Source organism: Protopterus annectens, chromosome 1.part1, assembly GCF_019279795.1.
Source record: "Protopterus annectens isolate FY-2018-M chromosome 1.part1, PAN1.0, whole genome shotgun sequence".
In the NCBI taxonomy this organism is placed as follows: domain Eukaryota; kingdom Metazoa; phylum Chordata; order Ceratodontiformes; family Protopteridae; genus Protopterus; species Protopterus annectens.
In genome coordinates this window covers 568,219,938-568,246,509 of record NC_056726.1, presented here as the reverse complement: position 1 = coordinate 568,246,509, position 26,572 = coordinate 568,219,938, and the positions used below count along the sequence as shown (strand labels likewise).

Sequence of the window (26,572 nt, the reverse complement as noted above, 5' to 3'; positions counted from 1 at the left end):
AAGAGAAGAATAAAAAAGTATTACAGTAGGGCTAGGGGGTCTGATAGGGAGATAAAAGGCAGGGTCAGTGATAATGAACAGTACAGTAAGATGCCTCCTAGTGACCAGTGAGTTAATTACAACTGAGTTTGGAGACAGACCAGTTACAAGGAGACAGACTGTAGGAGAGAGGGGGTAGGGTACAAACTTGCAAGAAGAGAGAATAGGTAGTCAAACTGTGAAGGCCTACTGAGCAGGAAAAAAGTGAAGTTGGAGGGGGTTGTAGGCTGCTGGCTAACCTGAGAGGGAAACTTGCCTAAGGTAGCAGAGTTCTTAAAAACAAAGATATCGCTACAAGGGTCAGGTTTGAAGGTTAGCACATACTTTCACTGTCCTAATCAAGCTGGCTTCTCAAGGAGCTGGTGGGGATTTCCAGAGTCCTGACAGTTTCCAGTGACTTCAAAGGTAGGGATTTTCTGGTAGTTCAGGTGCTGACTGGCCAAGTTCACCAGGTTTCACTGTCCTAATCAAGCTGGCTTCTCAAGGAGCTGGTGGGGATTTCCAGAGTCCTGACAGTTTCCAGTGACTTCAAAGGGAGGGATTTTCTGGTAGTTCAGGTGCTGACTGGTCAAGTTCACCAGGTTTCACTGTCCTAATCAAGCTGGCTTCTCAAGGAGCTGGTGGGGATTTCAGAGTCCTGACAGTTTCCAGTGACTTCAAAGGGAGGGATTTTCTGGTAGTTCAGGTGCTGACTGGCCAAGTTCACCAGGTTTCACTGTCCTAATCAAGCTGGCTTCTCAAGGAGCTGGTGGGGATTTCCAGAGTCCTGACAGTTTCCAGTGACTTCAAAGGGAGGGATTTTCTGGTAGTTCAGGTGCTGACTGGCCAAGTTCACCAGGTTTCACTGTCCTAATCAAGCTGGCTTCTCAAGGAGCTGGTGGGGATTTCCAGAGTCCTGACAGTTTCCAGTGACTTCAAAGGGAGGGATTTTCTGGTAGTTCAGGTGCTGACTGGCCAAGTTCACCAGGTTTCACTGTCCTAATCAAGCTGGCTTCTCAAGGAGCTGGTGGGGATTTCCAGAGTCCTGACAGTTTCCAGTGACTTCAAGGGAGGGATTTTCTGGTAGTTCAGGTGCTGACTGGCCAAGTTCACCAGGTTTCACTGTCCTAATCAAGCTGGCTTCTCAAGGAGCTGGTGGGGATTTCCAGAGTCCTGACAGTTTCCAGTGACTTCAAAGGGAGGGATTTTCTGGTAGTTCAGGTGCTGACTGGCCAAGTTCACCAGGTTTCACTGTCCTAATCAAGCTGGCTTCTCAAGGAGCTGGTGGGGATTTCCAGAGTCCTGACAGTTTCCAGTGACTTCAAAGGGAGGGATTTTCTGGTAGTTCAGGTGCTGTATAACATTAGCACTATCTGCAGACTACTGAGAGGCTTCTCATGCAAATACTGTGATGCAAAGTACAGGTCATATATTAAGCAGTACAAATACAAAGAAACTGAAGAAGTGACACAAGTGATTAAAATTTGTACTTAAGAAATAAGTTAGCTCTAACATTGTGTTATTTAATGCTGCAGCATTTGCACTGAACAGAGTTAATCAGGTCGAGTTTAAAGTAGTTTGGGAGGCACTTCCAAAGTGCAGACACAAATCTGAAAAATATTCTTTGCAGACACATATGAAAAATATTCTTTCAGTGGTAGAAAATATAACTGATACCTTCATAAGGGTGAATGTGTACAACCCAAGAGCATACTGAGAACTGTTTTATAATCTTTTTCACTTAAAAATTCTTATTGTATGGTTCTAAGCAGTATGACTGGAAAACAGACATGAGAGTGACAGCAATTTGCTGAAAAGGAAATGACAATAGAGCTGCAAAAATTTACAATGATCATTTGTTTTAATTGCATTGTTTAATTAATAATTTATATTTCAAAGTTTGTCTGAGCTTTTTCAACGTTTATAGATCAGATTCAGAAATCCTAATCGCCACCTACAAGAATCATTAATCAGAGTAATCCAGAATTCTGTTCTTACATGATATAACAGCTGTAGAATGCAAAGAGGTTCTAGTCATATTAATCTAAAATTATCAAGGTCTGTAAAATTGATTTACTTTCACCTTTTGTAGTATCATAAAAAGTATCTTGTTACTATGTTTGCTTGGAATTCATTTGTATAAAGCGACCTAGTTCCCTTAAAACAGGTTTCATAAATACATTTTAAGAGAAGGTGTAGTAATCTTTCGTAAAAAATAAAAGTTATTAACAAAACGATATGTGAAAGTTTTTTCATATATCATCTCCCTAAGCTTTGAAAAAATATCATTGCATATATTACAAGCATAGCTTCATAGGTTCCAAGTTGGGGGGGACACATCTGCTAAGCCAGCAAGACTTATTTATGTTGCAAGATAGATATAGGCTCCTTGCTCTTGTATTTATGTTATGATTGATTGTAGCACACCGGGTAAGTTTGGGTCGCTTACAGCTTTTTTCGGTTAGGCAGAGATCACCATGTAGGATTCTGTAGAAGTCAGAGAAGAGAAACAGAACTAATAGCTGAACTGAATTTCTATGGGAGTCATGTCTGAATTATTTTAATGAAGAGTAACTGACTTTTTTTGAATTTGGTTTAGGTGTTTGAATAGGTACATACCAAAGGAAACATAATACAGTATGGGCCTGTTGGGAGCTGAGTAGTTAGGAATGATGACATCTACTGAGCAAGACGAGATGCCCTACATAATTAGTCAAGTGAGGTACAAGGCTTTCCTAATGACAGAGGATATGAAAGAAAAGTTTGCCATTTACAAAAGTGCCTAAGTTCCTAATGACAGGGTGTTACTGTTTATATGGTAGATGTATGAAAGTTTCTGTTTTCCAAACTTCACAATATCAGATTTTGTTAGCTTTCAGCTTTAGATCATGGTCTTGACACCACAAGTTTGTCCTTGTTAGGACTTCTTCAGCGATAAAATGCCTTCAGAGGAGTTTTTGATGGCTGTTAACTTTCAGTCATCAGTGAAGTTGGTCAGCCAGAGAAGTAGATATAAAATTCAATTGGTCTGAAAACAGATGTTTGGCACAACAATGCTGACACGTCTCTTGGAAGGTAATGTGTTATTAATTGTAATACAGTACTATCTACGTGTGAGATCTGGCATTAAAACTGATTTCATAAGGATTTAGAGTGAGATTGATGGCCTTGCTGAAGATACCACTTTGGAATATAGTGCCAAAAGCATTAGTTAAATTAAGGTAACCTCTCTGCAAGAGGTTATATTCATCTACTGCTTCTGTGATGCTTTCATAAAAATCAGGTAGGTTTTAATAGGCATGATCTGCTATTTGCAAATCCAATTTTCTTTAATGGTTGAGATTGTAGGTTTCTTATGTTGTTGTTTATAAGGCTCTTGATAATGCATTTCATCACCTTGGAAATTATATAAAAATAAAAGCTAGAGATGTGCCAATTAATTCAACTTTACTAACATTTGTTTTCTGTTATTTGCATCTTAGCTTAAGCAGATACCCATAACTGTATATCATGAATATCCTTGGTATATGTTTTTGATATAATTTCTACTTCTTCTTTTAACAGAATTGGAGCATATACATACTCTCTCTCTCTCACTGCACTTTTACATGGTTGAAAATGTTAACGACTGCTGATTTTTGTAAACTCTCTGCTGAAATAATTATATCATGAAGGACACTTTCTCATTGAAGTTTAAATTATATGTATTTAATGTGAAAGAAAAAAAGGAAAAAACAGAGAGAAAGAAAGAAAGAAAGAAGCATGAGGTATAATTAAAAATGTCAATCTTCAGTTAGCCAAAAGTTAATCATATCTATACTAGTTTTATACCATTTAAATAAACATGAAAATGCGATACCGTTGAAATAATTACAACATCCCCTCAGCAATTTGTTCCTGTATGTCTACAAGATAAAAAGATCATCAGTAAAATGAGAGTAAAACATCAAATCTCTGCACATTCAGAACTGAAAACATATTTTGTCTGTAATTTAGATAAAATCAAATTAGCGTATGTGGGCATTACTGGCAGCACAGTAGATAAACCTGTGGTCTGCTGCATTAAACTTGAAATAGTACTCAAAGCAATATTAATCAGAGAACAAGCCAGGTTAATCCTGGAGTTATTAAATTATTGTGCATGTCTAAAAAATGTCAACAATTCTAACCCTTTTTCGTGTGGGATAGAGGAAATACAGTTCCTTAATATCTGCTGTAATAAATAAACATTCTTTCTTAAGTTCAATTTCTTTAAATTTTCCCAAAAATGCCAGTGATCTATTTATGAAACCTTCAATTCCAGACACCAATTCCTAGGATATTTTATCTAAGAACAATGCCACTACATCACTCTTGGAAGTAACTTTAATTACAGGTTTGAAAGCAGCATATCAGACCCTTGTGGATTTTAGAAGTACTGAATCATATTGGTAATCTGATTGATTTTTAAGAAGTTAAATTACTCCAGTTGGATAGAATATTAGAGATAATTGTAATAAAACATAGTCAATCCCAACATATTTCTTTAAAATATCACTCAAGGAAGTCTCTTTCTAAAAATCATTATAAGCCAAAAGAGATTCCATATTATGTTAGCAAATACAAACAACCTTTATGAGTACTCCTACTTAATCTTTAAGGAAGCGCCTTTTTGTTGTCATATACTGTTTTTCTTTCAGCTGATAAATTGCAATCTTTGTAAGTCATATGATTACTTATTAAAATGTATCTCAAGTAACTGAATTTTCAAAAGTGGCAGATTCTGCAAAAGAGGGATCTAAATTGCTGTTAACTCTGAATGTTGCAATAATATTTAACTTATAAATACAGAGTTACAGCTCAGCCATCATCTTTGAAAGGTCAACCCTCCATACTGGAGCAAATGTTAATCCTCTTTCCCACCATTTTGCTTCTACTATCATTAAATTTCTAATGCTGACATTGTAAACTTCAAAAGGTCTGAATTCTCTTTCTAGAGGAATTATTTAGCATCTTCTCAGTATCTACCGCTGGATCTTCTTAACTTATGCTCTATGGACTGTTGCTGCTTTGGTGCCTGTTGATGTAATCTCAGTTTGTCTTCAAATTGGTCTGGAGATTAAGCACAACTGGTTGGACATTCCTTTGCATTCTCTCCACCAGCATCTCAGTTCTCCACAGATTTTTGACTGTCTCTAAAACAAGCAAGTTCATTGATGACTGGCATGACAGTCACTCCTATCAGAGAAGCCTATCTGTTATAACTATTTCTCTGGGTCCCACCTTGATGATATGTTAAAGTCTCCCAGTATTGAAGCACATCCCTCTAAAATGTATTAAATGTCTTATTCTTAAGGGATTCTTTATGCTAGCCCAGCTGATTAAAAATTTGAACAGACCAGTGTTTTCATTAGTCAAACTTAGATTTCTGGGTGACCGCAGTATTCAAATTATCTAAATCATTCTTAGAGGAAGATTGCATGTCATGTTGTTACATCTAAACAAGAAGTTTGCTCTAGAAAAGTGATTGTCATTGCATTAGAAGTGAGTAATGGTTTGTTGTGATGAATCAGAATTTTCATAAATTTGTATCCTGTGCAGTCAAGTAATTCCAGTGTTTCTTAAACTAAAACAGGTTTTGTGGTAATACCATTTGGAAATTAGGGACCCTCATAATTTCAACATATTCTTCAGGTATAAATTGCCCCATTCAAGAGACTTAATCTTAAACAGTTTGTCATGTTTTCAGCTGGACCAAAATAAGATGCCTTGAATTACCATTCTTGGATGAAATCAAATTAGTCCAAATCAAAAGAGGTGCCAAAAATTGTCAATGATCCAGTTGACTAGTAACAATAGGCTTTTCCCCAGTATGAATTTACAAACTGGGAAGAGAATTTGTCGTCAGTCTTGAATTAGCCAACTGGCTACTCTGAGCAGAAAGAGCTAAGTTAGTCATCATTTGACTTTATTCTATGTTGGCTATAAGTTTCTGTGTAAAAATGCAAAATTCACTTGGAAAAGAATACAATGATATTCAAAAAGAGTACCAAAGTAAAATCAGGGAATAAGTGCTGGTGAATTCTATTTTATTTACATATGTATAATTTTATTTGTGTCTAAACTAAAACTGACTGCTATGGCTATAGGCCATTAATCTCCTTGGCATCTGTTGTAGATAGAATATAATGTTTTAGATATAATATCTACTGTGTTTTATTAAAATTTGAATATAACTTAGGCAGCCTAACAGGTTGGGAAGCATTAAAGTTTTTCAAATATGGGGATGTGTTTGGTAAGATGCATACCATTTTGAGCATTATATTCAATGATCAGCCTAATAATACAGGAATGTAGACCTCCTTTTATTTAATGATAATCCTTTAATAATTAACTGGGCAAGGAGTACAGATTTTCTTGTCATAACTGTTACTTGACTAAAGAACAGTTTACTATCAAAGAAACTGCCTAGGTATATAATAACTGCATCAGGCTTAACTCATTTACAGGTACTATTATGGAAAAAGTTAATTGTGCAAAGGGCACATGCTTAAAAAGTAAATTACAACATAAAGAAGCATTTTTTTATTTTAAAATTTGATACTTTACACTCTAAGGGGTTAAATAGAGAGCTTAATTATAAACGGCTCTTGCAATGAATTTTTTAATTGTTTTATTGGTTGTGTTTTTTGTATATAACTGAAGTTGTTGAAAAGTAAGGTTATACTCTGTTAAAGGCATTGACCGAGGTGCTAGAGAGAGGAATTGTTCGTGTTTTAAAGCTATTTCAGTGCAATAAATTGCGTTTTGGATTTACTGGCTGAGTTGTTTTTGAACTGGTTTCTTCACTAGTGGTTGTTCATTATCTTTTCCTAATGGCCAGTGATCCGTCATTGCAGATTCCCAGAATTTTTAGAGCTGATTTGAGAGACAACACTCAAAGAACTTTGGAGCAGTATATAATGCAGGTGGGAGAACGTTCATCTGATAGAGTGTTAAATCCTGTACCTACACCTAAACTTGGTGAAACACAAAAGATTTGGGATAAGTTGTTGTCAGAAGGATGTCAGAAATGGACAACTAATCCTTTTACAGCTGTGGGACAGAATCATGTTATAGCTCTAATGGCAGAGCTACAAGGTACTGTTAATAAGTTAGAAAATTTGTTGTTTAAAGAGAATGTCACCCACTACAATATTATTAGCTTACAAAGATATTTGGAGCTAAATATTACTCCAAAAGGACTAAGGGCATATAAAAATCCATCTACACCCTTTAATGAAGAAGATGAGGAAGATGCTAAGTTTGCTAAATGATGGGCTATGGCTGCACATCGCTGTACTACAGAGTGGGTGGCTATTTTAGTTGAAAGAGACTTGCTAAAACAAAAAACATATTAAAAGTGAAATTTCCACATTGTGCTATACTTTATTCAATTCCCTTATGGTTCCGAAGTTGGAAACAGTGTTGGGAAGCCTTAATGAGAAAGTGTTATCAGAAACGGAGAATTTGATTGACAGGAAGATCCAGAAATTGCAGAGGGATCTTTGAGAGTATGCAAATGAGACTGCCTTTAAGCCGATAACCAATACAAATCAGCGCACTGCTGCGGGGCATTCCTTAAGCAGGAAAGCAGAAAGAAAGAGACATGGCATCTCGTTTGCTTCATCGGAGTCTACTGAAGCCTCAGGAGAATGGTCGGATGGTAATTTGGACTTTCCTTCACTTCCGCCAGCCCAGAGAAGTGATTACATGCAAGACAACTTTGATAATAGACAAAATATTAGTAGAGAAGGTCAGAAGAGGGGACAAACAGATACGGTGTGGGGGAGACAACAGCAGAACCAACGGGCTAAAAAACACAATGGTTTTAACTTTTTAGAGACTTTAACAACAGGTAACATTGTAAATGCCAATTATGTGTTTATCAGGTTATAGTCTCACTGATGCCAAATATGCTGTGTTAAACTGTGGCCTTAAGTTTATTCCAACTGTTATATCTAGACGATTTGCTTTTAAAATTGGTGTATTTAAACTAGTTAGAAAACTGCATTTATTATGCTTTTTTTCTAAGCTTAATAATAATGATAATATGATATGTTCTGAAGAAGGAAATGTTTCCATTAATGATGACACTGAATCTATTGAGTTTTTTTCATGTGAGTCATCTTTTGAAATGTATGAAAGTGAAAATGCTTATTGTTTGTTATCTACTGATAATGTTAGCAGTAAAATTGACTATATACCTCCCTTCATAAATGAAGTAGTTAAACTATTTTCTAGTATGGTGAATTTTTCTATGCAGGAAACTTTTACAAAAAAACTAATATAACATACAGCTTAACAAAGAGTGAGTGGGAGGCATTAAAATGTATGAGAAATAGAAATGATATAGTTTTCAAACCTTCAGATAAAGGTAATATATTAGTCATAATGACCACAGAGCAGTATTATAAAATGTGTATGGATAATTAAATAATGAAGAGGTATATAGAATTGCAGTATGGAAGAAATATGAAATGGCATTGTTAGCTTATAATGAATTAATACAGAAGGGGCATAGACTGGGATACTTTACAAAAAAAAGATGTACAGAAGAAGTTCTCAATAGAGGGATGTTCAATGGCTAAATTTTATTGTCTCCCTAAGTTACATAAAAGTAAGAACAATCCCCCAGGCCGCCCCATAGCCTCTGCATGTAATTGCTTTCTACCTAATATTGGTAGTGTGCTGCATGAACAGTTATTGATAAAAGTAGAAAAGCTACCATCATATATTAAAGACATCTTTGATTTTTTAGATAAGGTGAATAAAATTCAGTGGAATTAAAATAAATACTGGATAGTAATAGATGCTAAAAATTTGTATACAAATATTTCACATGAATTAGGTATTGAAGCACTAAAGTTCCATTTAGGAGATACTCCGTTAACTTATTATTTAACAGACTTAGTACATTTTTGTCTCAAAAATAATTTTTTTGAATTTAATGACACTTTGTACCAACAAGTTAAGGGAACAGCGATGGGAGCAGTATTTGCTCCAATGTATGCAAACCTATTTATGGGTTATTTTGAGGTACAATTTTTATACAGAATGGAGTTTTTTAGAAATCATGTAGTGCAATATCGCCAATACATAGATGATTTAATTGTTCTATGTGATGGCGGTAGATCCAGTGTAACTGAATTTATTAAGGACTTGGATTAAAACACTTTTGGCATTAAGTTTGATGGTGCACAATGTGGAGAAAGTGTAACTTTTCTTGATGTTAATTTGATAGTAAAAGGAGGGAAATAGTTACCTCTGAACATCGTAAATTTGAGAGAGTTAATAATTTCATACATGGTTCCAGTTGCCATCCACCTCATTTAATTGATGCCTTCCCTTATAATTAATTACTACGTATCTCAAGGTTAACTAGTGATAGTATAATGGAGGAAGAGATAGTAAATATTTGTGATAGATTTAAGAATAGAGGTTATAGTATGGAATGTGGAGAACAAGCCAAGAACAGATTATTACTAGGAAATGAGTATAAAAAATCGAATGTATTTAAGGGCAAATCAAATAGAAATAACGTTCCAGTGGATAACATGTTTTTTGTGACTACATATGGGGTTCATACGGAACAACTGGTGAAAATTATGATGACCCATTGGAACTATTTAACACAGGATTCTTTGTTAGGAGAACTCATACCACAAAGACTTATGGTGTCATATAGGCGGGGAAGAAGCAATAAGGATATGTTAGTGCATGCTCAGTTTAAATTCCCTATTGAAAGGTTGAGAAAACCTATTCAAGAATTTGGCTTTAGAGCTTGTGGTCATTGTAGTATATGTAATTATACAGTATGCACTTTTGAAAATATAAATGGACAGAAGTATTATTTATGTGACAGTTATAGCTACATGACAGAAGGTATTAAATATGTACTTAAATGTGAATGTGATTTATTTTATATAGGAGAAACTAAACGCAGTTTTCGAGTTAGATATTTAGAACATTTAAGAAATATTAAAAATGCAAAAGTTGAAAGCCCTTTAGTGCTACATTTTGAAATATACCATAAAAGTGATGTTAGTAAGCTAAAAGGTACTATTATGGAAAAAAGTTAATTGTGCAAAGGGCACATTTAAAAAGTAAATTACAACATAAAGAAGCAATATTTATTTTAAAATGTGATACTTTACACCCTAAGGGGTTAATAGAGAGCTTAATTAGAAATGGCTCTTGCAATGAATTTTTAATTGTTTTATTGGTTGTGTTTTTTGTATATAACTGAAGATGTTGAAAAGTAAGGTTATACTCTGTTAAACGCATTGACCAAGGCGCTAGAGAGAGGAATTGTTCGTGTTTTAAAAACTACTTCAATGCAATAAATTGTGTTTTAGATTTACTGTCTGAGTTTTTTTGAACTGGTTTCTTCACTGGTGGTTGTTCATTAACTCATTTACATGCATAGCACCTATTTATACTTTCATTTAGCACCCATAGCTTCTTATGGCATTCTGACCCTTTTTGGGAATTGGCTTCCTTAACTAACAGAATTGTCAATTAGCAATGAACAGCATAAGAAAGTGCAAGGTGCAATTAACACAATTACTCTAATATTATTAATCTATGAAGTCCTGCAGTGCAGCTATTAATCACAGCTTTTTACTTTGTATTTATATTTCCATATTTATGTTCATATTTTTGTATCTGAGAGAGCCACATGCTATTGAAAGCATGGTATAAAATGTCATGGTGGGAGACAGAAATATATGTTGTCACAATCTATCCATAATATACTGTACTGGGGATATTGGTAGTTGTTTTTTACTAATTACAGAAATATCAGATAGTTTCATATACATGTTTGCTTTTCCAGAATCAAGTGACCTAAAACCAATTTATGACATTAGATGTAATATTAGATAATGTTGAAGAAAGCTTTCATTGATATTTGAACTGTAAGGTGTCCATTTTGAGATATTCAATGTTATTCACACTGATAATTATAAGCAAAATGTTTCATATTTATGTAAAGATCTTGGTATCCAGCAATCAGAAAATAATTTATTCCTGTAATGTGTAAACTCAATCTGGCATTATATGTCTTCTTTGTAGAGTTTCCAGGATGTGAAACTTTACAGTAAAATATATGTTTTAGTTTGTTTGCTTAATAATATATTGCAGTATTAATGTAACAACTGTTAATGCAATTAAGGAATGTTTTCACTAATACCATTGCAGTTTATACCTTTTACTAATATTTACTGTCCCCAAGACATTTATATTTGTTTGTCTTATGTTTTTAACTTATTTTTTAGAAAATGCTCTGAAATATAAGGTTGTGTAGGGTGCTAGTGGTGAGACATTCTACACATCAGATATATTAATAAATTAATCAGGTTCTATTTATCTGACAGTCAGTGTGAAATGTTTGTTTTCCCAATGGGACCACTCAACATTTTTATGTTAAGTCTAAGGCTATGGTTAGAAAAACAGGTACTGATTCTGTCCTGTCCTTCATAGAAAATCAATACTGGCACCCCATTTTCAGTAATATGCAAACTCGGTCAACCGCAAACCTTGGACATATGTCTTCAAATCAAGGAAGTTTATGCCAAACAGAAGAGGATTCATCACACAGCCTTAAGGGACTCCACTACTGAATAAACTCCTTGTTGATAAGGTAGCACCAACTCTCACACTGTGTGTATGATCCGACGGCCAATTAGCAATCCGTTCAGTAGTACAGAAGCTTCTATTTCATCTGGTAATTAGTAATACCTGCAGGAGGAATTTTTAAACACCTACATTAACCCTGTGCACCTCAACAAGCAAAGTCTATACAAATCTTCAACTGTCTTCTACCCTTTTGCCCTTTGTGTCAGCTCTGCTTTCTCCTACTCACCTCAGAATTTCAGCTTGTGCCATTCCTCTCAACCATACCACATTCCTTGGTATTTACTAGTTTCCAAGTAAAAATAATGGGGTGCCATGAATTTCCGAGTACCCCCTTCAATTCCCATTTTTTTTCTTTAATTGTTTTTATTTTTATTTAAATTATGACTGACATCTTCTGATAACTTCATCAACGAGCAGGGTCGATGTGAATGATGGGTCAGTAATATTGTTTTGAATGGTGCCTGGGTTGGTGGGTTTAAATAATAGCAGTACGGCAGCAGCGACTTGCAACGAGTGGAGGTAGTCTTCCCAGAATCCCTGTGTGTGTTTAGTACAATATGAAAATAATTTAATTAAGTGTTAACTTTAAGTTCTGCATTGCTGCAGTAGTGAGCAGACATGTGGCATCCCATCCACCCAGAGCCTACCGCGGTCGAACACTGGAATCAGGAAGGATGAGAAAGTAAAATGTACTTCACGTTCCAGCAGCTTGACCTCCTCCAGGTAACACAAATAAAAGTAAAAAAGAATTAAATTAGAAATTGCAACAAAAGGAATTTGGCTTTTTGGCAATCTGCTGCACTTCTTTTTTGTTAAAAATAGTTAATGCTCAACTTGCAGTTTGCTTGCCGCTTTCATTCATGTGAGTGATGTGATTGTGGTGTGTGAATGGCATTGGTCTGGCAGTGTGATTTATACCGCATGCCTGATTTTAGGATCGCTCACCCTATCCAGCGATTTTACAATTTTAAAATAAAAGTTAATTATCCAAGGATACTTAAATATGGCAAGTTCGATTTTCTGTAATCTGAAGTTGTGTGGGGAAACACACTCACACACACACACACACACACACACACACACACACACACACACACACACACACACACACACACACACACACACACACACACACACACACACACATCTTACTGTGGAACAACAGAATAACATCAAAGGAGACTAAAAAGTATGCGATTTCTGTCCCTGCCCAAGAAAGACTTTAGAGAAGATCTGTACTTTGTTGTTGAAGGGTCGTATGCCAAATAAAACGGGATAATGTGACAGCTCTTGTCTAAAATTTTCATTATTATAGTTGAAATGTGCTGCTACCTAATAAAAATACTTTACAAGCTGCTTTAAATGTCTTACTGGTTTTATACTAATTACTCATGATGATAAAAATTTCTTAACAGTAGATTACAGTCAACAAATTGTTGATAACCATTAAAGCAAAATGCATACTAAATAAACTCATTTTATTCTGTCACATAATAAAATCAAGTTATAAAGAGCCTTCAGATTATTTGTTTTTGAGACTTTTGTCCTTAATTATTTTTTGTTTTGTCCTGACAAAGATAAGTGAGTAAGAGCTTGGACATACTGCACTAATTCTAACAAAACTGTAGTTTACAAAGGATTTAAAGTCCCATTGCAAGAAAGCCACTCTAGCTCTGTAGAATGGTACATATCACCCATGGTATAAAAGTAGAATTCTTCTCTTTGTATGCTCACTGCATATGTCCTTATGTTCCTCTGTATGGTAGTTGAGCACGAGACATTTGCCACTTAGTATCTATCATGGGCATCTGTTTATTTTCAGCCTATCAGCGCTCAGACTTTATTAAATGTATTTAAAGGAGGAGCATTTGAATTTATACAGAAGCAAAAAGAGACACTGGATGGTGTCTTGTATTGTGTGGCTTCGCTTTTATCTGAGTAGGACATAGTTGGTAAATTCTATATGGATTATTAGACATTGAATTTTATAAATATGGAATTGTGATGAGAACAATATAAAGTTGCACTAGTCTGCTCTGTTTTATTATGGCTCAGTGACTGGATCTTGTATATAGGGGAAATGGGGTTGCAGAATGGGGCACTTGTTAGGCTGAGCATGTTTCTTGGGTGGATTATCAATTCGGTATAGAGTTATCATCTGATTGTCTTGTGAATTACAACTTTAAACACTGTGAAGGTTGTTTATGTGCAGATTTTTAAACTCGATTTCTGGTCACATAAAATACTTTATATCCCTCTGGAGAAATTGACTGTTTAAAGACATAAATATAGCTTTGTTTGATCACGAACATTTGATTTCTTTGGCATGCATGTAATATAAGTCGACTTATATAAGCTTTATTTCCTGTTGCTTTTATTCATCTGATGACTGTTGGCATTTACTGATTTCACTGGTAATGAAAACTGAAGTCTATCGTGTATTACCAGTTTCAAATGTCACATCATACAAGTCTACTCTGTGCGTTTAAAATGCTCTTATTTTTAATTGCATAAATAATATGACTATGTATATTTTGAGATCTCTTTTGAGTGTTTTTTGTGTATGTGGGCAAAATATTTATGTTGATCGTAGTGCAGGATACTTAACATCCATACCTCTCAATCTCTCAGAGCAAGAAATCTGAACAAAGCCAAAAATAATGGTGGGAGTGAGACAAGGGCCAAATCAAAGGACAGACTTTACATATTGCTCCTGTAAACTCAGATAGTTGCTAGAATAACAGCTTTTGCATTATTATGTATTTTTCTGAGGGATATGAAGTCAAATTCAAATTAATGATGTTAGCCTTCATGTTGATATCCCACAATTCCATTGATGTGGGCGGGATTAAATGATTATGTTTGCAAATGTTATGTTAATCACCATCCCAAATTTTGGCCAGTTGTAACTACTTTTCATGGGCCTTTGTCCAGATTTTTGATGTTTCCGGGTTGAGAGGTATGGCTTGTACTCACCACCTTCTACATCTAGCTCAGCTTCACTACAACCTTCTTTATCTCAATATCAGCGAAGAAATACACACGCTACACAAACATTTCTCATCTTCTCTTTGCTTTCTACTCTTTTCCCCCAAACCTCGCCGTGTATGTCAGTTTTTCATGTACTAATACGTAATGCTTCTATATTTTACTGATTGTAGATCTTCTTTAGACTAGCAGCATTTTAGTTATTGTACATCCGTACTGTAATTTTAAGCTTTACATTTTTCTGCATTGCATAAAACTACCTATTTCTTGACTGGACCTCCACTGAAAAGGGGCTATCACAGCCCAGTCGGGCTACCTTGGTCATCAAAAGCAATAAGTACATAAATAAATAAATAAATAAATAAACAAATAAATAACATATGCCTTAATAAGGTCTTATAAGTCACATGGACAGAATGACCTTCATCAGTGCAATCAGTCATATCCTCACATTGGCCTCACATTTTAAATGACTATTCCCCCCTTTTTAAAACTCACACTTTATCCTGCTACTGTCTGTTCATGCAGCCTCCTCTCTACTTAAGGTGTACATTTCTTTATTTTTTTGCAAGAATTGATTAGATTTATTATTTAGTTATTGCATATTTTAAAGATACCCTCTCTGTGCATGGTATTAATTTGATACTAATTTGAAAACTGAAGCTCAGTTTACATTTGATTAGCCACAGACCTTTTGTGTTTTTTGTTTAAACTCGTTTTGGTAAACAATTTTGTTTTGTGACTGAAGTGGAAGCAGCTGTGTTTTACTAGCAGCTTGGAATCCTATATGAATAAAGGGTTTTGTGTAGTTAAAACATGCATTTGGTCTGTATATCATGACAAGTGTTAAGAGGAGTTGCTTTAACTCACATATCTACTATGCAGTGAGACCATTTTCATTTGATTAATATTATATAGGTTCATAGGTTCGTACTAGGCTATCTGCCCTAGGGCATTTATAAGCCTAGCCAGAGTGTGTGTGGCTTTCACCACCCCTTAGGATGAGAATACTACACCCTTTTAGGGTTTAGTTTACTGTGCCTCTGTCTAGTAGTGACACAGAGATGACCCCCGGGGTAAACCTACGATCTCCCATCCACTCGTCGAGACTTCTCTTGAATAGAGTCAGTGAGGGGCTCTGCCTAACATGGACTGGGATTCTGTTCCAGAGTGTAGGGAGCCTCTGGGTTATGAATCTGTCCCTCCAGCACATCCTATTTATTTCTGTGTTGAGGTTTAAGTCTCTTGTTCTCGTGGCTCTGATGGATTTGGATTTTCTGAGGTGGAGCATGTCTATTAATTCCGGATTGGACATGGCCTTGTACGTCAGGCACAGATCACCTCTGAGTAGGCGGTATGCGACTGAATAGAGCTGGAGTTTTTTCAGTCGGGCAGCATATGACATATGTTTAAGACCCTTTATCCTCTTGGTGAGGAACTTTTGGGGTCTTTCCAACTGCTGCAGGTGTCGGGTGAGATACATCCCAATTGGGGCATACAATACAGCATTATAATACACCAGATAGAGTAGTGGCAAATCAGTCCATTCTGATTTGATTAATATTTCACATTATGTAATAAAGTAGAGGAGCCCAGTTTCATTTAATAAGTATTTTACATACACAGTACAGAGTGCTAACATACCCAGAGCAATGCAAGGAAAATATTCCCTAGCTCTCGAGTGATACATAGTTTATTTCAAATAATAAAGTATCTGGTGGCCAGGCTACAGGGATGCACCAGCTTCTGTTAAACATAGACCAGCTATTATGGGTTTCAAAGCCAATAGCTGACTACATTTTTTTCATCATTTGTGATATTATAGTGCCCAACTTCTTTTGTCATGAAATCTGGGAAAAAAAAACAAGCATAATGGGGTACAACAGTCTAAAGTCAGGAGCTGTGTTAAATATTACCATAATTTACATAAAAAGAACAACAACTATTGCATCAACATGCATTTTCTGAATAATAATAAGTACAATGTCCTCATTTGTATCATGGTGACTCTCCCTGCCTGTCCTATACCTATCATGTGAGAGACTAGTATTTGTGTCTGACAGTTAGAGCAGAGGATTAAGGATATGAACTATTAATAAACTGATTCCTCTGATACAGAGTTTGATTTCCTCAGCCTTCATTTTTCTTCTGTGTGATCTTGAGCAAGTCACGTAATCAGGCAGTGCTTTAAGGTACTTGAGAAAACTGGGCTAGGCTTCATAATGGTCTCCTGGACCATGTATATAGTAACTACCTATAATGATGGTATTGTTAATGGGCTGTAATAGGATCATAGGATGCTAGGAGGTTACTAGGCTAAGTACCCTAGGACTCTTCAAGCCTAGCCAAGTTTTACCCTTATTTCCATGATCAGCAATTATCGCCCCTGTTCAAGAGGGACATAGTGGAACTCCTGGGGTAAATTTACGGTTACCCATCCAATTGTTGAGATTGCGTTTAAAGAGGTCCAATGAGGTGCTCTGCTTCACATGAAGTGGGAGTCTGTTCCAAAGGTGTGGTAACCTCTGGGAGACAAATCTGTTCCTCTATCAGGTTGTTTTAATGTCACATACCAGGTTAACGTCTTTAGAGCGAGTAACCCATGTATCATTTGACTTGTGGACATGCAGCATTTCCAATAAAGCAGGGTCAAAGATTGCCTTATATGCAAGGCAGAGATAAACTTCTAAGTAGGCTGTATCCAACAGAATAAAGTGACATTGGTTTCGGATGACTCCCATAGAACAGATGCTGAAGACCTTGACTTTTCCTTGTGAGGAACCTTTGTGGTCTCTCCAATTGCTGTAGGTGGTTGGAAAGGTACAAACCAAAAGGGGCATTGTACTCTGTTATTGGCCTGATGAGGGAAGAGTACAGGGAGGTTATAACTTCTTTTTTACTGAGGACAATGGCCTTACTTATGAGATGAATAATATAGAATGCCCTTCTTACCACTGTGGAGACATGGTAATCAAAGATAAGGTTGCTGTCAACTTGTGTGCCCAGGTCTCTCACCACTGAGTGTGCACTTAAGGTGTTGTTATTTATGTTGTAGTTAGCAGGGTCATTGCTCTTACTGAATGGAATGATAATGCATTTTTTTCTGCATTGAGTTGAAGGCCATGACTTTGGCACCAATCATTAGTTTCTGTAAGACCCTCTTGTAGGATGTTGACATCGTTTGGAAATTCTGTGACTGCTCCTAGTTTGCAGTCATCAGGAAACTTTGCCAGCCATAGACCTTCAGTTTTAGCTTGTACTTTGGAGAAATAGATTCCAAACAGTAGATGTCCCAGGACTGATCCCTGTGGAACACCACTGGTTACAGGTCTGCTGTTGGAGGTGAATATCCCTATTTTGACTGTATGGGTATTTCAGTGAGCCAGTTAGCAACCCATTTAATGATGTACAGGTTGATATCTAGCTGGGTGAATTTGTCAATTATGCCTGAGTGGGGGATAGTGGCAAAAGCCTTGGCTAAGTGGGTAGGCTGAATGCACAGATTTCCCCTTGTCCTGGGCCAGGAAGAAGTCCACCAGGTTTAACAGGCATGATCTCCCTTTGACAAATCCAAACTGAGTAGGGTCAAGTGTTTGGAGAGTACCTATACGTTCGATGATAAGGGACATGATTCACTCCATGGCCTTGCAGATAAGGCTAATCAGTCTAATAGGTCTATAGTTCCCATGATCAGTGGAAGCACTACCTTTGTGCAAGAGAATAATGGTTGCCGTTTTCCACTCAGCTGGGACAAAGCCGGTGTTTAGACTATGACTGAAAAGAGTACCCAGTGGTGTTGCTAATTCTTGGAGCCCATGTAGGATGCAGCCTGGGATTTTATGAGGTCCCATAGATGCTGTATTTTGGCCTTAGAGAAGGTATTTGCAATCTGATCTTTAGAGATAAAAGGTAGGGGACAGGTGGTAGGAATGTCATGTAATATGTGTGGTGGGGATGGGGGGAATGAAGTTTCCACAGAACCTGTTGGCCAACAGGTTAGCTATGCCCACAGGCTCAGTATATGTGGTATCAATAACTACCAGTTCAGCACAAATCTGGGACATTTCTTTAAGTTACAGATGTAACTAAAGAATGCCTTATGGTTGTCCTTAGTTGAGGAAGCTAATTTGGATTCATAGTTTGCTTTGGAGGACTTTACAATAAGTCTTATTTGGTTGTTTAAGCTGAGGAGGGAGTGCTTCCAGTTTAGGGCTCACTTCCTGTTATACTTAGCATCAGTTTCTTCTTATTATTGTAAAGCCTCTTAATGGCAGTTGTCCACTAAGCAGGTTTGCTCTTCCTTGACGAGCTTGTTTTGGTCCTACCAGTTATGGCCGAGTAAATGCAGTTATACAGGTGTTTGTATAAAGCACGGGTATAGAACTCAGCCTAGTTGCCAGTTCCATCTGAGGGGGGAGGTGCAGTGAAGCTATTTATACCATCCTGTAAGAGGTTATAATCTGTTTTAGAGAAGTTTTTTAGTTTAGTTTCTTCTGGTGGGGGGGGGGAGTTTGGCAGATGTGATAGTTACTTCGAATGAGACTGATTTGTGGTCATATCTCACCAGGAAAGACCTCACAATGGGGGTGCTACAGTGGTTCCCCATATTGGTAAGCACCAGATCTAGGATGTTGGCAACCCAAGTGGGTGTGTTGACCAGCTGGTCTGGGACATTGGAGTTGACAAAGTCGTGGAACCTTTGGGCAAGTGAGTTTGAACATAAGTAATTTACCCAGTCAATGGATGGGTAGTTAACGTCACCTGTAACCATGGTGCTCAGATGTATCTTGATAGACTCAAGTAGATCCAAATAAGCAGAGTGGGTGTCCTGATTCATTGAGGGGGGGCCCTGTAGCTGGCAATGAATGACTTGAATAGGTGTCCTACCAATAGTTAATTGCACCTAAGTATTTCCAGGAAATCATACTGTTAAACCAGTCTGGAGATGTATTTATCTTTAATGAATATTGGTATACTACCCCTGTTAGTTTTCATGTCTTCTGTTTGTGGTCTGAACATGTAGTTGTCTGTATCTTCCAAGGTGAGGACTACTTCCAGTGAGTACAATTTCATGTTAAGACTCCTAGCATTTAGCAGACATTATACAGGGAAGAAGAACACACTGGTAATGGGAGATTATGCTACTAAATATCCTGAGGCAGTGACTATGTCCTCCATTGAGGCAGAGAAAGTGGCAAATGCTTTGTTAGAAATGTTCAGCAGGGTAGGTTTTCTGAGGGAGATACTGACTGACTGACTGAGGTGCCAACTTTATTTCAGACCTGCTGACTTGTCTCTGGAAGTGTTGTGGGGTGAAACATCTAAATTCTACCCTCTCCTATCCCCATACCAATGGTCTTGTGGAGTGGTTAAACTCTACTTTGAAGACTATGCTACGGGCATTTGCACACCCGTTTACAAGGGAGTGGGATAAATATTTGCCCCATTTGCTATTTTCATACAGACAGGTACCTCAGGAGTCTACAGTATTTTCACCCTTTGAGTTTCTGTATTGGCATAGTGTGATGGAGCCTTTAGATTTTATTCCTGATGAGTAGGAGAGTGAGTGAGTGTGAATCCCACAAGGAGTCTGTTGTGGCATATTTTCTAAACTTCAGGGCAAGGCTTAGGGAGCTCATGGGTTTGGCCCAGGAGACCCTGGTAGGAGACCAACAGCAGAAAAGGATCTGATATGACAGGAATGCTCGAGCTAGAGAGTATGCTGTGGGACAGCAGGTGATGGTGCTTATTGCTTTCAGACAACATAAGCTGCAGGCAGGATGGGAGGGACCCTTCAAAGTGGTAAGGAAGGTCAATAATGTCAATTACATGGTAAACCTGTTAGGCAGGAGGCAGGGGGGCAAACTGCACTATGTTAACATAATGAAGCCTTAATACGTCAGGGAGGTTCTGGGAAGACTACAAAGGGCAGGGTTGACCATTGAGCCTAGTACGTGTCAGATGGGTATGGCAGATGTCTCCTACCTGGGACATATTATAAGCAGTGGTAAGATTAGGCCAGAACTTGCTAAGGTGGATGTTATTCAGGTGTGTCCTGCCCCTGCTATCAAAAAGCAGGTGAGAGCATCCCTAGGGACAGCAGGGTACTATATATAAATTGTGCCTAACTATAGTACAATAGCTGCATCCCTTACTGACCTAACATGGAAAAACAAGCCAGATAAGGCACTGTGGACCCCGGCCTGTGAGCACGCATTACAAAAGCTTAAAGGGGCTTTAGGAGGACCCCCTGTGATAGCCAGTCCAGATTACAACAATGCCAGTGCAGATGGATTCTCAAGACATGGTATAGGCTGATGTGCTCTCAGACAGCCCCATTTTTCTCAAGTGACAATTTTCCAGGGTCACTTGTAAATTTAGCTTGATCCTTCAAAGGAGGGAGAAATGTGAGGATATTAGGTATTGTTATCTGTATTAGAATGACTAGCTGAAGTTTTGTAAATAATTGTCGACTGCCCTGTGTTACATATGCCAGTATGACTAGCTATAATTCTGTAAATAAGTTTATGTCTTTTGATTATCACTCTGATTTATGCAAGATGTTTGAATGTCAGACAGTGTTCTTCTGACTGAAAAAAATTACATGTTCTTTGTAAAGAGAATTCTGACTGTGTGTTATGCCAGTCAGCTGACCTAGATGTGATCTCACTGTGTGCCAGAACAGGGAAAATAGAATCTTCACTGCAGCTCTCTCTTTACTGTTCAGAGTCTGATGTGAGAGACTAGAATTCTCATAGCAGCTTCCTGTCACTTAAAAAAAAATCTACTGTAAAAATTTGGTTCTGAGTCATCAGCTTATTTGACAGGGCAATTCAGCAGTAGTAGTGTAGTTGTTTCCAGAGTAGTTGCTCCAGTCGCTGAGGACAGACTGGAGTGTGAACATAATTCCTCAACTTGCCTTGCAGAAGTAAGAGTATAATCTTGCCTTGCTGAGCTATTTAGATTAGATAGTGACAGTTAATCTTCAGATAGTCAGGGGAACTAGAGAAACTTACTTAGAGGATTTCTAAAATCTATGTGAAATATATTCTACAGTGTTGTTTTCATGTTTTCTGTGTGTGAGACCTGTTGTTTATTGGAATCAGTTGTTCAGTGTGTTTACGTGTTTAAAATCCTTTTATATATTCTTTTATTTATTATTACATATTTTACTACCTCTTATTGTGGTCTGTTATTTAGTGAATACTTTTAATAACTTGAGAGTTTTTATGCTTATTGTGATAACACCAGGGCCACTCCAAAAAGTCTTACTTCTTGGTTACATACTACTATTTGTATCAATATCTAGAATACCCAATATAATTGAACACCCCTTTTGAAGGGTATTGTGGTATTTGACTGGTGGCAACCATTACCTTGTAATTTGGGAAAGGGGACAGAGCAGATATTTAACAGTGAATGTGTCAGATACCTTGAAATGGGTCACAGTGCTCTGCAGTGGTTGGTGTGGAGACTCTTTTGGGGACCTGGAGTGAAGCATATAGTCCAGCCCCAGGTTTGGAGCCTGTTCCCAGTATACTCATATGGGAAAGTGTGTATTTCTATCTCTGATTTTAGTGACACTCCCTTACTAGATACAGTGGCGTGGGTTGAGGCTCCTCAGTTACTGACCTGGGGTAAAGAGGGCTTGTCACAAAAGCATTAGAAATAAAACAGTCTTCCAAATTTGGGGGACACTTTTCAGTATTTCGCACAGTGGTTATGAAGTGTAAAACCTTGCATCATTTATAAAGCATACGATTTAATGATTATAATATAATATTTGTCATTTAAATTATTTACAATATTCAGGAATAAGTTAGAAATTGACTCACCACCACCCCCCCAAAAAAAAAAAATTAGTATATTTGGCTGGTAATGCAACCATATTCAGTTATTCCAATATATGTTATACTGACGTCTTTTATGAGTTTGAGGAATAAATTCATTTCAAAGGGAAACAAACATCAGAGTATAACACTGATGTTAGCGTTTATAGTGAAACAGACAGGTCATAGTTTACCAGCAGAAATCTGAGGAGATAGATTTCACTATGGGCTTTACAAAGTGGATAGACCAAAACTGATATGAATTCATTGCACTGTATTCACAAAAAATATAGTTGTTTAACAACAACAACCAAGTATGTAGAGAAACTGTAAAAGGAGAGAGATAGAGGGTAGAGGGGGTGACTTTTGTTTTTTTAATTCATTTATGAGACATTTCCAGACTGCGGATGCAGGTCTGGTGAATGTTCCTTATTTTATGGAATGGAGGTAATTTCAAGTATATGTAAATGAGATTTTAGAACATGCAGAGAACTGCTTCACTTTTTCTTTTTTTCAATTTTTATATTAGTGACATTGTCCTTTTCTGAACGATGCCTGCAGACCATCCTTTCTCAGCCTGGGCAATTCATTCCATGTGGTAGAGAGCTGGCTATTCATTAAGCTTCAGTTTAATCTTGACCCTTACACATGGTATACACTTATATCAATGCAGCTCATTAGCATGAGTGTCCATACATGTACCCCCTGCTGGTTTCCCATTGCCCCATCAGCTCCTGGTAATAGCAAAGGGTCATTATTTAGACAAGACCAAACTCACACATTATTCACTTAAAACTGCAAAAAGACACGATCATCTTTTGAAAAGAAAATAAACACTCACAACAACAAAATATCAAAATGTAATCAGTTTGCATCTTTCTAGGCTTTACAATAATCATCCAGAGGAAATATATTTTAAAATGCAATGGTTTTATTTAATAAATAAAAATGTATATGTAGAATATGGAACACAGTTCTGGATAAATAGAACTGAAGTATCTTGATAAGTTCTGGTCCAAAGATTAATCATGTACTAAATGAATGCATAAAGCTACTGAAAATCATTGCACTGGCAAGTTATTCTGTGTCCAACTTGTGCATTCAAAGCCATTTTTAGAGTGAAGCAAAATATTTTTAATGGACAAGCATCTATGATGTAGAATCAGTGATGTTTTTGGTAGAAGCTTTGTTTTTGTAACAGAGGATCATTAGATTATCACAAAAGGTGGGGAACATGGCATGGAAAACATTACACACTACAGTGAAACATACCTCTTAATCTCTTAGAGCAAGAAATATGGACAGAGCCATAAATAAAAGTGGGACAAGGGCCCAAAAATAGGGACAATTTTTAAATATTGCTCTTACAAACTTAGAAAGATGATAGAATAATGGGTTTTGCATTAGCATGAATTTTCTGAAGAATATAAAGTTTGAAACCTCATGTTTATCATTATTTTCTAACTTCAGTCTTTAATGATTTGCCACTAATTTGCCAGAAAACCACAATTTTATGAAAAACATATGAGGCCAAAATCTGGACATTCTGCAAATATCTGTGCAGTTGAGAGGTATGCAATGAAAGGAGATGCCATATTTCCATTATGGACACGGGGTTAGCAAACAAGTAATGATTCAAGAAGTGCTCATTCCAGTCAGGTCTGTCCTCAACAAAACAAGACAATATTACAAAGGTAATAATCCCTAGTAAAGTGAAGACCAACAGCTTTGAACACTGAAATTCAAGCCTAGGTACACTGTGCACCACTGCCACCAAAATTATCTTAAATTCTCAAGCTGTATAACCTGCATAAGCTGAATGTAGATATATTACTTTAATAACTGAAAGGGAAAAAAAGCTTACCACCACATGCATTGGTAGTGCTCCATTGTGCCTTGCCAGTTTTATTTCTTTCACAACGAATGTGTGTCACAAGGGGTTCATAACCTGAATTACACACAACAGTCCAATTGGTTTTGGTATGTAGAAAAGTTCCATTTGTACTGATGTTCATTATATTTGTAAAACTGCACATTTCTATGAAAAAAGGAGAGACATAGTACAGATTTAGTCAGAAAACATAAAATGCATAAGAATAGATGAATCATTTACTCATCACATATTACATGGAATAACAAAAGATTTTCTTAACTTGACTAATTTTATTGCTAGTTAACATATGTAGCTGAAATTGATGGTCTGGTCCATAGACTTTATAGATATACTCCCTAAAAATGCATCATCAATTATGCAGCCTTCAAAATTTGCAATATGCAGTACAATTTTACACAAGGTTTGTTAGGTTTACAGCCATACATGGTATAGAAAGAACATTATGTAGTGATTACAATTTAGTATTTGTTGTTAAATACAATTTCAATATTGCAATACAAATTAGGGATAGATTTAATAGAAAAAGAGTGGGACAACATGGCTTATACTGTAAACTGCTTCAAAATAATTATAGTACAATATTTGAACATTAGCAACATTTACAGGCCTACGTCTAAAATTAAGTCTGGAGTTCAAATGAAACAGTGCCAGAATTTGCATTTTATAGTGCTCACAGCATATATAAAACTACTCTTAAACAGACTCAAGCTGTGCTCTACTTCAGCTAATGACCTTCCAAGTGAATACTTTAAAATAGCAGCAGATAGCATTGCCTACTCTGTTTCAATGCTTATAAATACACCAGTCCAGGAATCCCATGTTCCCTCTCCCTGTCAAGAAATCATACATTATGTCTGTATACAAAGGAAGAAAATTAACAGACATTACTAACTTTAGATCTATAGTGATCTTATCCCCCGACTTATTATCTGAGCTTTGCTCCGGCTAAGATCTACCTGAAATCAGCTGGACGTATAAGTGAATTTAAGTACACTTTTATCCGTTCTTTTTCATATAGTTCTGCATTTACTTTATTTATTTGTGTTTCTCACTGAATATTAACTCAACTGAAAGTTGTGGCTGTGTTTATACAGAGTACTTGTTAGAATTTCTGTGTAGCCATTGATAGCAGTGGGGGTAGTTTCACCTCATCACTGATATCCTGTCCTTCCTTATATAAGTGTACATTTGGGTTATTTCTGTTTATTATCCGAGGCTTTGCTCGGCTAAGATCCACCTGAAATCAGCTGGACGTATAAGTGAATTTAAGTTCCTTTTATCTGTTCTCTGAGTTGTGAATTTCACCTGACCCTAATACTGGTAAGTATTTGACCCCCCAATTTTTCACTACATAGGATACAATATCTTCCATCATGAGAGATGGATATCCTCGCTGTGCGAACAATTCTTTGATATATTCCAATTCATTGAGTAAGCTGTCCTTATTGGATACCATTCTGGACGCACGAATACATTGTCCTTTGAAGACGTTGTATTTGACTTTCGGTGGGTGACAACTAGTATAATCCAAATAGTTATTGGAAAAAGTAGCTTTCCTATGTATGTTAGAAACCACTTTGCCATCCTGAATGGTGACATAAGTGTCAAGATATGGTAAGCCTGTAGAATCATATGAGAAAGTAAATTTCAAATATTTACTACTGTTGTTAATATATGTCATAAAATCCAATAACTCATTCTCATCTCCCCGCCATATCATATATATGTCATCCAGAAATCTCGAATAGTACTTAACATGCGAAAAATATCTACTGTTAAATAACATGCTGTCTTCCCAATGTAACATGACCAGATTGGCGTAGATAGGGGCGCAAGCTGCGCCCATAGCTACGCCCCTGGTTTGTCTGAACAACTCACCCTCGAAGAATATAAAATTGTTATCCAAAACTAAACTCATCATTTCAGATAATAAACAAATAGTATTCCAGTCTAGGTCAGTGTGTCTAATCATACTATTAGTGAATGCGTCCAAACCTTCCTCTTTGGGAATACAGGAAAAAAGGTCGATCACATCAATGGTGACAATATATATAGGAATATCATACTCAATGTCTTTCACAGGAAATTTGGAGAGAAAACACCACGAATCTTTAACCATATGATCAACTGCACCGTATATATTTTTTAATGTGATGTCTATAAATTTGCCCATGTGAAAAGTTTT

The 26,572-nt window shown here is 36.7% G+C and overlaps 1 protein-coding gene across 1 annotated transcript in view; it reads right to left on the bottom strand.

Annotated features, from left to right (window-relative positions):
• Positions 1-26,572, bottom strand: part of LOC122814881 — a 1,525,389-nt gene that overhangs the window by 1,267,152 nt on the left and 231,665 nt on the right. The window contains exon 5 of the mRNA XM_044087155.1: positions 24,358-24,531. Coding sequence (XP_043943090.1) covers positions 24,358-24,531 — 174 coding nt within the window. The remainder of the gene's footprint in view (positions 1-24,357; positions 24,532-26,572) is intronic.